The 14,351-nt window shown below is 33.3% G+C and overlaps 1 protein-coding gene across 1 annotated transcript; it reads right to left on the bottom strand.

Moving 5' to 3' along the window:
* Positions 1-364: 364 nt before the first annotated feature.
* LOC112504455 (imidazole glycerol phosphate synthase hisHF, chloroplastic) lies at positions 365-11,251 on the bottom strand. Its single transcript, XM_025108396.1, has 19 exons — positions 11,051-11,251; positions 10,876-10,958; positions 10,355-10,449; positions 9,535-9,638; positions 8,864-9,033; positions 8,661-8,775; positions 8,401-8,453; positions 8,284-8,322; positions 7,994-8,092; positions 5,853-5,915; positions 5,723-5,785; positions 5,536-5,618; positions 5,330-5,438; positions 5,157-5,210; positions 4,077-4,164; positions 2,967-3,004; positions 2,284-2,389; positions 1,979-2,145; positions 365-614 (listed from the first exon to the last, which is right to left on the bottom strand). The coding sequence occupies exons 1-19, from the start codon at positions 11,205-11,207 to the stop codon at positions 555-557; spliced, it is 1,746 nt and encodes a 581-aa protein (XP_024964164.1). The 5' UTR covers positions 11,208-11,251; the 3' UTR covers positions 365-554.
* Positions 11,252-14,351: the final 3,100 nt, after the last annotated feature.

Here is a 14,351-nt window from a genome sequence, read left to right on the forward strand (position 1 = left end):
ACTAAATATTTAAAACTTTACATCTTAGGTACCAAGTTAAAGTACATTAAAATCAAGTTAAAATACATTACTTTTTCATGCAATTTGCCCTAAACCTTAAAAAAAAAAACGACAAAGTTGGTGCCTAATTAGCTCAAAAGTGTGTGGAGGTCTCAGATTCAAATCCAAGGAGATTTAAAAATCCCCTTGTGGCCATAGAGGTTCAACGTTCAAATGCGATGACTCCGAGCTACCCGCAAAACAGGTGGTCGTCCTGGGAATTAGACGGCTCGCATAGCAGGTTGAATATCCAGGTTAATAAAAAATCTTGAAAAGTCGTTCTCTTTTTTTAGGGAAGAGGTTAGAAAATATGTTGGAACACAAATATCACCAAAATCTACATTTTCTCTAATTTAGAGAATTTGTTAATGTTATCATACATAAAACACGAACGAGACTTTACCGGTTTTCGGTTTTCGCAAAGGAAAGAGGTTGAATGTTACTTATGACACATGATCACAGTGGTTACAACGTCCCATTTGGTTCCAAAAGGGATTCACAAAGGTAAAATAGTGTTACATCCTCACTTCGATGTCTTCCTTTAACAAGTGATCTTTTACGGATTGAATGGGTACCTGTAAACAAACGACGTTAGCGTAGTTTATACGTAGAACTAGGGGTGTAAACGAGTCCAACTTTCAACGACCTACTCGAGCTCGACTTGATCTCGAACACCAAATAAAGCTTGTTTAACTTAACGAGTCAAGCTCCATAACATCAATGTTCGACTCGACTAGACTCGACTCGTTCGAAAACTCCATTAAACTTTACGAGTCGAGCCGAGCCGAGCATACACTTTTTTGAGCCAAACATATTTATATGTTTACAAATTATAAAAAATATCGAGCTAGAGTAAATAAACGAGTCAATCGATCCCAAGTTCAAACTCAAACATAAAAAAAAATCGAGCGAGAGCCCAACTTTGAAAAAGTTAATCGACCTCGAGTTCCTAATATTAGTTTTTCGAGCCGAGCTCGAATAACCTACTACTCGACTAGACTCAGCTCATTCACATCCCTATGAGAAGCAGAACTTTCAGCCATGTTTGGCGTTTGGCTATTTTATTGAAAAATATGCGTTTGGTTAAGTCATAAGCTAACGTTTTGAAAACCTGCTTCAATCAGCGTTTCAATAACCTCCAAAGGCTTTTTACGCTTTTCTTTTTCCAATTATAGGCCTTTTTATTTTTCTATTTAATTTTTCAACATATCCTTTGAAGTAATTTTACATTGTAATCTACCTTATCAACTAGTTTTTACCAAGCGTGACTAGTTTATTAGCTAGTTTTTACCAAACATGACTAGTTTGCTAAACATAGCATTGACCCTCGTAGTCGATATATTTGTGTGGTTGAATTAGGGCCTCGTAGTCGATAAATATCATTACATTGCAGATAGTATGAGTATGCAGCATGAGAGTGAGGAACTGAAAGTAGCAAAAAAGAAGCAGCAAATATTGAAAGCTAACCATAGGGTCATTGGCCCAACGGTACCCAGGTAGGGCCTAGCCCAACCTGTAGGAGGTCAAGGCCAGGGTTCAAACCTGACCAACGGTGCAGAGCGTGCATGAATATTTGCCTTATATAAATATTACATACTTCAATAATATATAGGGACGGTTGCTGTGAGAACCACAAAAAACTTGAGAACCATGGGAACCCATATACTCATTTATGCATATACACAAATGAATTTCAGTGAGTATATGCATTGATGCATATATACTTTGTATACATAGTAAATATGTATTGATGAATATACTCAATGACGAAATACATATTTTGTTAGTGTATATGCATTAATGAATGTACACGTTCTCACAGTTCTCAAATTCTTTGTGGCTGTCACCTGAACCTATATAGATATAGATATATACATACACACACATAATATATATATATATATATATTGGATGCTAGGATAATTGTGAGGGATGATACCTCTTTCCGGTGGAAAATGCCAGCAGCAAGAGCTGCGGAAGCATTCGTTTGGGAGAAAACCTCGGAGAAGTGTTCAACCGTTCCTGCACCACTACTTGCGATAACAGGAATACTCACAGCATCCGAGATCAGCTTTATCAGATCTATATCGAACCCTTTTCCTTGACCTGAAGTCACCCATTATAATACATTACTAACCAGTCCCAAAAACCTACCATGAATCTCTGATATTTTGAACAGTTCAAGACAATTATCTGTTACTTTCCCCTGTTATTCGTGTTTTAGTGGTAATAAGTTATAATTACCATCACAGTCGATGCAGTTCAGCAAGATTTCTCCAGCTCCCAGTTCTTCAACGGCTTTAGCAAGCTCGTAAGCACCAATAGGACGACCCTCTCGTCCACCCTTCACCTATTTCAGTTGCCAAAGACGATAACTAAATATTTCTCTAGTGACAGTTTTTCCATACTACGTAAAAACACATAATTTGAACAAAGCAGAATTAAAAGATTCAAAATTTTCCACGTGTTTGGTAGTGCCTTTTAAGTTTGAGAACGAGTAATGTATTCCATAAGTTGCAGTGTGAGATGTTGCATGAGGCGTGAACGAAAGCCTTTTTTATAACTATCATGTAAAACATCGAGACCCTCTCAGCCAAAAAATAAGTTAAAATGTTTAACATGGGTTTCAAGTAAAATCTAATGTGAAGGAAGGAAAACTTAGGGACTGTTTACCAGACGCTTAGTGGATAAGTGCTTGACGATTGCGACTTATCTTACCAGATGAGCATGGCCAAGAACCAAGAATCTTACCCAGTAAGTGCTCATCAGGAAATAGACGCTTACCAACAATCCATTGTGATGGTGAAGAATGTCACCCGATAAGGTGAGAGTGGTGACTCTTGTCCATAAACACTATCCCAGTAAGCGTTTGATAAACGACCCCTAACAGTGCCCTTTAACACACACACACACAAAAAAAGACTTACTGTGCACTGATACCACGCATACTCTTCACCATTTGGTCCTGGAAAAAGTAACAACTAATACATAAGAGATCTTAGCAATGAACTTCAGGTTTTACTGAAATTTGTCTTAATTTTGGATAAAGCCTCATGTTAGGGTGAATAACAATTCGACACATGGATTAGTTAAGTAGCAGATACTACCATCCAGCGTATAAAAGAGATATAATAAATACTGAAACAAGATCGCAAACTCGCGGCTTATATTTGGTTAGCAAAAATAATCATTATCACTACTTAAAAAGAGTTGGATGATTAATTGATACTCCTTCCATCAAAATAAATGTCCACAGTGAAAAAGCATACATTTTTAAGAATTTTTCGATCTCATCAACTTTTGAATATTTGAGCGTCTTAATCAAGGATAGAATTGGAAATGTATTTTGAAAGTAAACACATATTTTGCAACAAACAAAAATAGAAATGTGGACACTTATTTTGGGGCAGAGACAACAGTTTATTCGTGAGTCGACATTTAACATGCCTTCTATAGACAGTGGAAAGCTGAAAACAAATGTAAGGATGTGTGGAGAACAATATCAGGCTCTTCTCATAAACTATCATGTTCAGGAGGGCCTATCTGGGGGCGTATGGTGGCATGTGCCACCGCTTTCATGTTTCCAGTGTAGTGGAAAAACTATGTTTCTAAAGGGTGCCACCGTAATACTTTGTTGTGTGCCCCTATGATTTTGAAGACTAAATTACAACAGAAGTTTGTGGTGACTGAGCTGGTCTAAATCATCAGATTAAAGTGTCTTGCCCGAAGAAGCATGGGTTCAGATCCTGTTTTTAGCAATATACCCATTTTTCAGATATTATTTTATAGCTTTTGTGAAGAAAAGAATTTTGGAGAAAAGCAGCAAAGGCCGATCCCATGACATTTCGTTTGCAAATGCAACCAACCAACTAATCCATTATGATTTTGTGAAAATTTTCTATAGCTTTCACCCCATTGGAACAAATGGTGCCACCGTTTGAAACTTTTCTGGGTCCGCCCCTGATCGTGTTCATATATGAAGAAGAATATAAGCACAAAATATAAAAAACATTAAAAACAACACCAAAATTACTTACCCAAGTTTCTTACTTTAACAGACTTGAATCCAACCTCATAAGGACTGGTCAGATATTGTCTACGAGGATCAATGCTGACAACCACCGCCTGCAAAATCTCAAATCAACATATATGTGGATGCTGATACCTATTATTGTATGCATGTATCAGAACAATACCACTGCTTAAAGCCCCCCCCCCCCCCAAAAACACAACCCTTGCAACTCTATAAATACACCATTAGAGCACACACTCAGAATATATATATCCCCCCCCCCCCAAAAACACACACACACACAATAAAAGAACAATGACATAGCCGCATATTCCCTTCGTTCCAAAATAAATGTCCACAATAAAAAAACACAGTTTTAGGAATGTGTAATTATTACAGTTATAAGTAACTGAATGATGATTTTACCATTAATGAATTTCTCCCTCATGATTTTTAAAGTGGTCGATGATTTTGGGACAAACTTAAACATAAATGTGGATACTTATTTTGGGACAGAGGGAGTAGTAAAGATTCAACCACTCCCTTCCTCCTGTTTTGGGCTTTTGATGAATTCATCAGTTCATGCTCAGGGGGATTTAGAGGATGGAACATGAAACCATGCAGTTGCGAGATTCAATCATCACTTAGGTTCCCCCCCCCCTAGTTGAGGACTATCTCCCACAATTAGAACCATCTAAAATGACGTATAAGATGGATCCATTACGAATGCACATGTGAAACTTGAATTTATGCCCATGGTTGATCAAAAGAAAACACATAGGGCCTGTGATTTAGCAGCTTAATGAGCTTAATTGGATTCACAGCTTATTCAGTTAGTTATACATGACTTTGATAGTAGCTTATGTAGTAAGCTTATCTATACAGAACTCAATGGAAAACCAACCAAACAGCCCCATACTCTACCATGAAGTAAAAGGCGATATATCTGAAATTATTTCTACACATAGCTCTCAATCAAATTTATTACCGGCTGCAGTTTCACAGGGTTACAGACTAGGAGCTCCTTGACCAGATTTTGTGACTACATAGCATGCAAGACAAATGGAGTGTACGCAAAAAACCAAGGGAAAAGGGAAACAATCACCTGATTCCCATAGACTCTGGAAATTTGTTCTAAGCTGCTATTTCCGGTTTTTATCTGTAAAAAAGGATCCACGGAAAATCAGATAAACAACATAAGTTTAGGAAGTTAAACATCACTATGCATGTGGCATATTCATCTACATTGCATCTACAGAATAAAAATTAGTTTCTTACTCCTGTCTTTAGATACTCTTCGGCTGCATAAACAGCATCACTCCCAATGGAAATCTTATCGGCACCAGATCTGAAATATTCTGAAGCAACTTCCAAACTAGAATAATACCTATGGGAACATAAACACTTGATAAATTAAGTTCCTCACAAGAACATATACAGACACATCTGACAAATTGATTGTTTGCTAAAAATGCAAGCAAGACCTGCCATTTCCATCAGTGAAATCTCTGATACCACCACCAACTGTTAGTGGTACAAAAACATTCTCTGATGTGCGCCTCAATATCTATCAAACAAACAACCATCAATGTGTTAGAAAACATAAGATCAAATATATAGCAAGATGCCAAAGCGAATTTATTTAAGTTGTAGAACAATAAAAGAACATACCTCCAACATTGGCAAATCACCCAAAGGGAAATCACGAAAACCAGTAATATTCAAAAAGCTAATCTGCAACGCATTGTTGTTTATTAGAAGATACCTGCAATGAAACTAATGTGTAAGGAAAAGGCAGTACCTCGTCAGCTCCGTCTTTGTAGTACTGTCCAGCAAGTTCAACTGGCTTACCCAGGTTCCTCACCTATAAAAGATAACACCATTGTTACAACTATTTAATATAAATTTGCTTACAAGTTACAAAAACAATTTTTGCAGAGCAAGCATACTATCTTCAACTGAAATATGTGCTTCCCATTTTAAAAGTACTTTCACCTTTGCACTTTAATAATTCAGAATAATGTTGGCAAGTTATCACTTCAAAGAAACAAGTGCAAGTTTTTTTTCGTTTTGGCTTGTTATTGCATCATCTATTTAGTTTCTTTTTGTTTTTGTTCATGGCCGTCCTAACCATTAGGCAATTAAGACAATTGCATAAGGGGATGATTTTTAGGATGCATTTAATATATCTATACTATCTTATTAAGCAAATTTAGCAAAAGTCTTAAAGTCTTAAAATACTAAATGACCAAGATACCCTTTATACTACCCTTACGTCACTTTTTCACTTTTTCACTTTTTCACCCCCTCCTCTCTCACATACACTCACCCTCTCACATTGAACCGATTTTTTTAAAATTATAATTAGTTAATTAATTTCTTTTACGTCCTTTACTTTTAAATGTTTCATTTTAAACTTTTATCAAATTAACATACATAATCGTATATCAATTAAAACATGTTTAAAAAATACATTTTTATTTTAACAAGTTACACCATTATAATCGTCTCGTTAATACCTTCGAAATRAGTCCAATATTGAATAGTTTTTKACTTAATTATATACTGTGAAAAAATATTTTTAATATTTACGATTTATACTTTTATAGTTATTTATTTATATATATACTATATATTTTGGGGTTAGGCTGTCCAAATTGCACTGTATAATATGTTCTGAATTAATATGTTCTTGGGTTTTTTTGAAATATATATATACATGTATTAATTCAACCTTAATCTGAGTTTCTGGACAAGAAAGAGGATAAGCATTGAAATTTCATTCTAAAACCCATCTTTTTTGGTCTTTTCATGGCTTATGATATGTCAAATTTGTAGTTTTCTTTATTGGTTTTGAGTGTTTATCTTAAAACTCAAGTTTCTTGGTTCTTTGGTTTTGGKGTAAATCGAACACATTTGTGAAGTCGTTTAAATATGTTGGATTTTAAATATATTGGATTTTAAACTGTCATACAATTTTTTTCATCGATAGTCTGTAATTGGAAACATAACTCTTATTTATTCAAATTGTATTAATATGTAAAGACCAAGTGTAACCTATATCATCGTTAAATCTTATCTTATAAAACCAGTGGAACTTCAAAATCGTTAAAATTTATGGCTCCCGCCGCATTGCGCGAGTACACAACTAGTTATTTAAAATCAATAATGATTTGTATTAAATTTTATTATTTGTTTTTCCAAAAAGATCAACTGTTACTAATATGCTACATAATTGTCAAGAGAACACACAAAAAACAAAGTTTGAAAAGTTTAGTATATTACTTGATCATATCCTATAATTTCTCCATCATAATATTTTTCGAGGTTTTATTTTTCTTTCTTACTCTGTCTTATTTGTATTTATTGTTAAATTGCATGTTCTTTGTTTCACTTATTTTTTAATCATTTTATATTGTTATTGTTGTGTACTTGTGTTTTTTATTTTGTTTTAAAATAATTACCATCCTTGAATATGAATCTTGATACGAAAAACTTAAGAAAAAGAACAATAGAAAATATGATCAATCCCAAAAAGGAGGTCTTGGAAATTTCCTACAAATAATAAGAAATAATTGAATGCCACCTGTGATAATGAAACCGAGATAGATAATTCTAGCTATGTTATCGATTGAAATTTTTTCACTAAATGAACTTGAGCATAAAGAATTATTTAATCAATTTATCTCTAAAAAAGCAAGACAAGTAAAACTTCAATAAATCTAGAAAAAGAACTAGACCTATTTAATTTTTCCCCCCAATGCCTACTTTAAGTTTGAGGTGGGCCTGTTTCTGTTCTATGCTTTGTTCCTTTTATAACAATTCCAACTGTGAATGACCTATTCAAAGTTTGAGTGAACTCTCAATGAAGATGTAGAGTGAACAGACAGCACAATAGTATGAATCTATGATGTCTAGATAACACAATATTGTTCAACATACCTCATTCTCTTTTGTCTGCTCTCTCACATCATACTGATCTCCTTTGGTTACAACAAGATCGCCATTATCATTTGTTCTCACATCAAGACAAGCAATTACCTGCAAATAGGTAATGTTAAATATTACAATACTCTCTACTAGTCATCTATAGAAATTATTAAATAAAAATAAACTGTGTACGAAATCATTTCAAATATGCTACAAAAACAACAGTGTTCAAAGAAAAGCATAACAACTGCAATTTCATAGCTTCAGTTATAGTAACTTTGACTAATAAACCAACAACTCACCCTCTTGGCAAGCTTTGTAGCCTTCCCTTGAAATGGCTTCTGTCTTCACATGATGGTGTAGATTGTTAAATAATTTGAAGACAGGTCAAATTTCGAATTCAAAATCTTAAAGGCTACCTTAGTCTGGGAACTTGGTAACAAGAACTTCCGCAGTATCGAAAGACCAACATCTGAAAATTTCAACAGTGGTCAAGTACAAGTGTCATAAAGAGAAAAAATCACCCCAAGAAAGAAGAAGATGCTGAGCTTCTAATGCTTAACATAATTCTTGATAGGATCATTGAGTTAGAACTGGTGAACATACATTATTTTTTCTAACAAGAAAAATAAAGAGTTGAATGACATCTCCTAAAGATAACCACAAACAAGGAACTTGCCTCCACTCTTCTCTGGGTGAAATTGAACAGCATGTACATTTCCCCTTCTAATGGATGATATGAAGTCAATCCCGTAGTTACATGTGGATGAAACCCACTCTTCATTTTCTTCTGACTACACATTAAATCAAGTAAAGCACTTTAATTGAGCTTAAGTGAAAAAGAAGGCAGATTTAGAGGATGAATAAGACAAGCAAACATACTGGAACAGCACGGTATGAATGGACAAAATATACATGGCGGTCCGCGATATCATCTAAAATAACCGAATCTTGCTTAATTTGCAGAGCATTCCAGCCAATGTGAGGAACTCTGCAACCATTTGAAGAATCAAAACGTCCAACCACCCCAGGAATCAAACCAAGACCTCTCACTGAGGCAGCAAATCATCAATTAATTAGAAACAATTATGATGATATTCAGTCCACTAATAGAACATAATTGCAAACTAGAGCTTATAAAACATGGAAATTTTTTATATTATTTTTCGTAACACTTGTTCAGCTGGTTCAGTTTTGACATCTAGATAAGAAGTTACAAAATAGAACATGGAAGGTCTCCAAAGCGAAACTTCAAGATTTGTCACTGTTAACCTAATTTTTTTAAACTTTGTACAATAGAAAAATGTCAAGCATCTGTCTAGACATACATACAAGAAAGAAAATATAACAAAAAATATCCCATCATTAAATTCGCATGTAAAGGTTAACGGTTTTATGGGTACAAAATTTGATCAATAATGTGTTCCATTTGCATGGATGATAATAATTATCTATTCAAATCCAAAAAGAAACAAGCAACCAAAAATATGTAGCAACAGGTTCCAAATATAAACTGAAGGGACCGAGTTAAGTAAAACATATCGAATACCCACCTTGCCCTTTTTCCTCACTTGACTCGAATAGTAGCTGCATACCAAGGCAAATGCCTAAAAATGGGCGATCATTCTCGATGTAAGTGCGAAGTGCTTCAGCCATCCTAACACAATCAAGATTGAAGGATGAAAAAATGAATTCCGTTCTTTTTTAGAGAAATCATTCCCTAAACAAAACAGGCTCTTTAGATTGCTGCCACCTTGAGTAGTCTATATCAACTGTAGAGTTGTTCATGGCAAATCTTGAATAGAATGCTTACCTTGGTGTTTGTTGATGTAATTCCTAATTAAATTGAATAAACTGGCAAATATTTTCATCTCTGTTTTAATCCCCAACATCATGTACTACATTATATTTACAAGTGGACGGTCTACTACAATTCCTAAGTGACTCCTTGGCAATCTACCTTTACTTCATCATAACCCGCTACTTGACAAAAGTTTTGTTTCTACCTAATAAGTGATGAATGCCAATGCCTATACTGAAAGAGATAGAACCATTTGAAGATATGCATACTTATTTTCACCTAATCTGCTATCCCTCCTCTGTCCTATGTAAACTCATCTGACCATCAGTTACCTAGCTTTTTGTAGTTCAGCCACATTCATTTCCTGTTTCCTTGATGATCATGCTTTTTGTAGTTCAGCCACATTCATTATAAATTGTTATGGCAGGCCACTAAGAGGCATCAACTTTATATAACTTGTATTCTAATAATTGAACAACATGGATGAAAACATTCTACATTTATTGTACACCTGAATGTATATATTGCAAGCATAAGGTAAATAACCAAAGCATGCTAAAAATGGAAGTCACCCGTTATTGTTTAACACGTCCATCATTGCAGCAAATGCTCCAACCCCAGGAAAAATAAGGCGTTCCGCATTGAGAATGTCCTCTGGTGTTTGAACCTGGACAAAGAAAAGTACAATCAGAATTTAGTAATGCAACACAAAATATGCTCGAAGAAAATAGAATTACAAAATCAGATTACATTTCAAAGCCTCCATAGAACTTTTCAGTTCATAAACGATTCTGTCTTTGATTTACAACCATGTTGTTCTTCATTCGCTTAGGTTTAATCGTTTCGGCACAAGTTTGGCCAACTTCAGAGGCCTCTATCTATGAAGATATTACAAGTCGTTGAAATGTTTGTATCATATGGATGACAATCAGATCAAATGAAAAAACAACCTCCATGAATATGGTTTTATAAATATAAATTTGTCTAACGACAAATTTTGATTACCCCTACAAGCTGAAACATGCTAGTCTATTCATATGCGCCATGTTGATCAAAATGCCATTGGAAGAAAATACAGAAACCGAGAGCTTACATCTTTGATATCGAGACCAAGGTAACGGATTGCATTTCTAATACTTTGAACATTACCGGCACCATAATCAAGCAGAGTCACAGCTGCAAATTCAGGTAAATACAGAATATAAATTCAGTTTCACATGGCGTCCGAAATTAAAATCACTACTGAACAGAGAGAATGCAGAAAGAACCGGAATCATCGCCTCTAATAGCGGAGGCACGGACAGAAATTTTTGTCGGAGATTTAAAACTGATGATATTTCTGTTTAATTTCAGTGGCCACCTCCGTGAGCCGAGCGAACCAGAGACGGTGGTAAACTGCGAAGAACCGAACGTCGTGGCCTCCATTTTCCCCTTATCAACTCCGTTACCGCCGCCGCGCCGTCCCTACTTCAAAATCAAGCAGCTATGGTCGATCAGAGCACTGATGGCGCTTTCGGTTCCGATTGGGCCAAAATTTGCTGAACCCGATGTCAACCCAATCTAGGGTTCTTTACCAACGTGAACTTGGGCTAAACATGCGTAACAAACGCCTGGCCAATAAGCCCATAATTAAATAAACCAAGGGGCGTGTTTACTAAATTTTGTATCAAGTCTTGTATAAATAAATTTATTTGTCTAGATAAATGAGTGTCTGAACTAACAGTCTGAATAACATAAAATGACTTATTTACCCCCAATATTAATTATTTGAACATCAAAACAAAAAATCATAAAGAGGTTGACGATGGGGTGTCTCATTTGGAAAAAAGACGTTGCTTTAAATAAGGGGTAGGGTGTCATTTTTGTGGATGAATGGGGACAACACACTATTTCTATATGTGCGATTAAGTCATGTTATATGCGAATAAGCCGTAAGTAAACAACTCAAATGAGTTGTGCGACTAAGCCAGATAGACCAATAAGCACAATTAAGCCGCAAGCAAACAACCCCTAAGTGAATATTTTTTCTAGTTTGGTTATATGGGCAAATTGCATGAAGAAGTGACGTACTTTAACTTAATTTCTATTTTAAGTAACGTATTTTTAAAACTTCCATTTTTATATTTAAGATGTAAAGTTTTATACATTTAAGTATACGGGCAACAGTTTGAAGCATTAACCGGTTACCATGCTGATGTGTTATTCGGTTAATGCTTCAGCAAATAGTATTGAGTTAGATACCACATTACATCAACATGGTAACCGGTTAATACTTCAACAAGTTACTCAGGTACTTACATGTTTAAAATTTTACATCTGAGGTACCAAAATGTAAGTTTCAAATGTACGTTACTCAAAATATGAATCAAATTAAAGTATTTTATTTTTTCATGCAATTTGCTCTGGTTATATTTGGCAAACTAGTTGATAAGTTACTTGATGGTTGATAAGTTAGATGGTAGCTGATAACTTAACTGTAGTTGATAAACTGACTGATAAATTAATCATGTTTGACAAAAACTAATTGATAAACATGTTAAATGACTAAAAAGGATATCTTGAAAGATTAATCAATTATAATATTTTATAATATAATTGAACAAATATTTAATAATATAATTTAGTAATATAAACAAGATAATAATAAAAAAATAAAAAAATATAGTATATTAATTAAAATAAATTTAAATTAATTATTATATATTATAAATTTTGGATTGTTAAAACAAATTTTAGAGGAAAAAAATCTACAGTAATTTGTGATTTTAAATAAGCATTACATATAATATAAATATAAATATAATTGGTCAATTTCAAATATCTTAATTAATTATTAATTTTTTAAAAACTTTAATTGATAATTAAATTAAATAYWTTATTAAAATTATTTAACACAATTCTATAATCTATGAAAAAAAATAAGTATAACTTTGATTTTTATGTAACTTATAAAAATATTATTAAAGTTGTTATATTTTTTTTATTAACCTGGATATCCAACCCGTTATGCGAGCCGACTAATCTCAAGGCAACCACTTGCTTTGCAGATAGCTCAAAGTCACCGCATTTGAACCTCAGTGGCCACAAGGGTATTTTTATTTCTCATTGGATTTGAGCCATGGATGATGGGACCTCCAGGTATTTTTGATCTTTGGAACCAAACTCAAACTAATCAGGCACCACCTTTGTGGTTATATATTCCTTTTTTAATAACTAAATATATTAAATAATAATAATATAAAAATAATTGATATGGTTAATAATAATTTCAAATAATTAATATTTAATGTATAATTACAATCAATTAATAATGTTCAACTAGCATTAATTTATTAATAACAATTAATTTTTGTTTTTATTTATTACTGATTAATGTTTGTTAACATTATTTATAACTAATAGCGATAAACAGTTGTTAATATTAATGAGAGGCATAATTAGCATTAGTGATAAAAACCTCTTTATAAGCTGCTCCAACTAACATTTCAATAAACTAGTTTATGTTCATTCAAATATCTACTCAAAAAATAAGCTAGCTTATTTTTGTTAAACAATGTCTGTGTGCATATTTATGGTTTATGTGTTGGCTGATGAGACGCACAGCTTATTCAATCACGTATATATGATTGTTTGGTAATGGTTTAGGGGGTGTTTGGTTTAAACTGAGGAATGGAAAATGGCAAGAAATAAAACTGGATTCCTCCTAGTTTAATTTGAAATGAAATTTTGGGTTTATTAAGGAACAAACTCATTATATTATATAAAACCAAACAGTTTTTTAAATTTTCATTTCTATTGATTATTGTTTAATACCTCTAACCAAACACTCTCTTAATGATATAGAAAGTGACTTATTTTATAGTTTTTTAAGGGAATGATTTATATAGAAACCCAATTTTCTACAAACTTGTTCATTTCGGTTAAACACATGCGTTCGTTCCATCGTTTTGTTGTGAAGTTTCAAGTGCAAAAAAATGGTCTCAAGGGTCTCACGAAATTAATATGTTTTGAATTAATATGTTCGAGAACCTGGTTCATTCATACTGGTCGGTGATGGAGATTCCTTGCTAAACCTGGGAAGGGGACGGGAACGGAGATCCTCGTTTGTTAAATTAAAGTTTCTTAATCTATACTATCTTATTAAACAAATTTAGCAAAAGTCTTAAAATCTTAAAATTCTAAATGACCAAAATACCCTTTATACTCATTTTTTCACTTTTTCACCCCCTCATCTCCTTACATACACTCACCCCTTCACATATACTCACCCTCTCACAACCAATTTTTTTTAAATTATAATTTTAAATTTACACTTTATACCCTTATAATTAATTAATTAATTTACTTTACGTCATTTACTTTTAAATGTTTTATTTTAAACATTTATCAAATTAACATACATAATCGTATATCAAGTAAAACATGGTTAAAAAATACATTTTTATTTTAACAAGTTACACCATTATAATCGTCTCGTTAATACCTTCGAAATAAGTCCAATATTGAATAGTTTTTTACTTAATTATATTATTATATATTATATATACCGTGAAAAAATATTTTTAATAT

Source organism: Cynara cardunculus, unplaced genomic scaffold, assembly GCF_001531365.2.
Source record: "Cynara cardunculus var. scolymus isolate 2C unplaced genomic scaffold, CcrdV1 Un_Scaffold_5655, whole genome shotgun sequence".
Classification (NCBI taxonomy): Eukaryota; Viridiplantae; Streptophyta; class Magnoliopsida; order Asterales; family Asteraceae; genus Cynara; species Cynara cardunculus.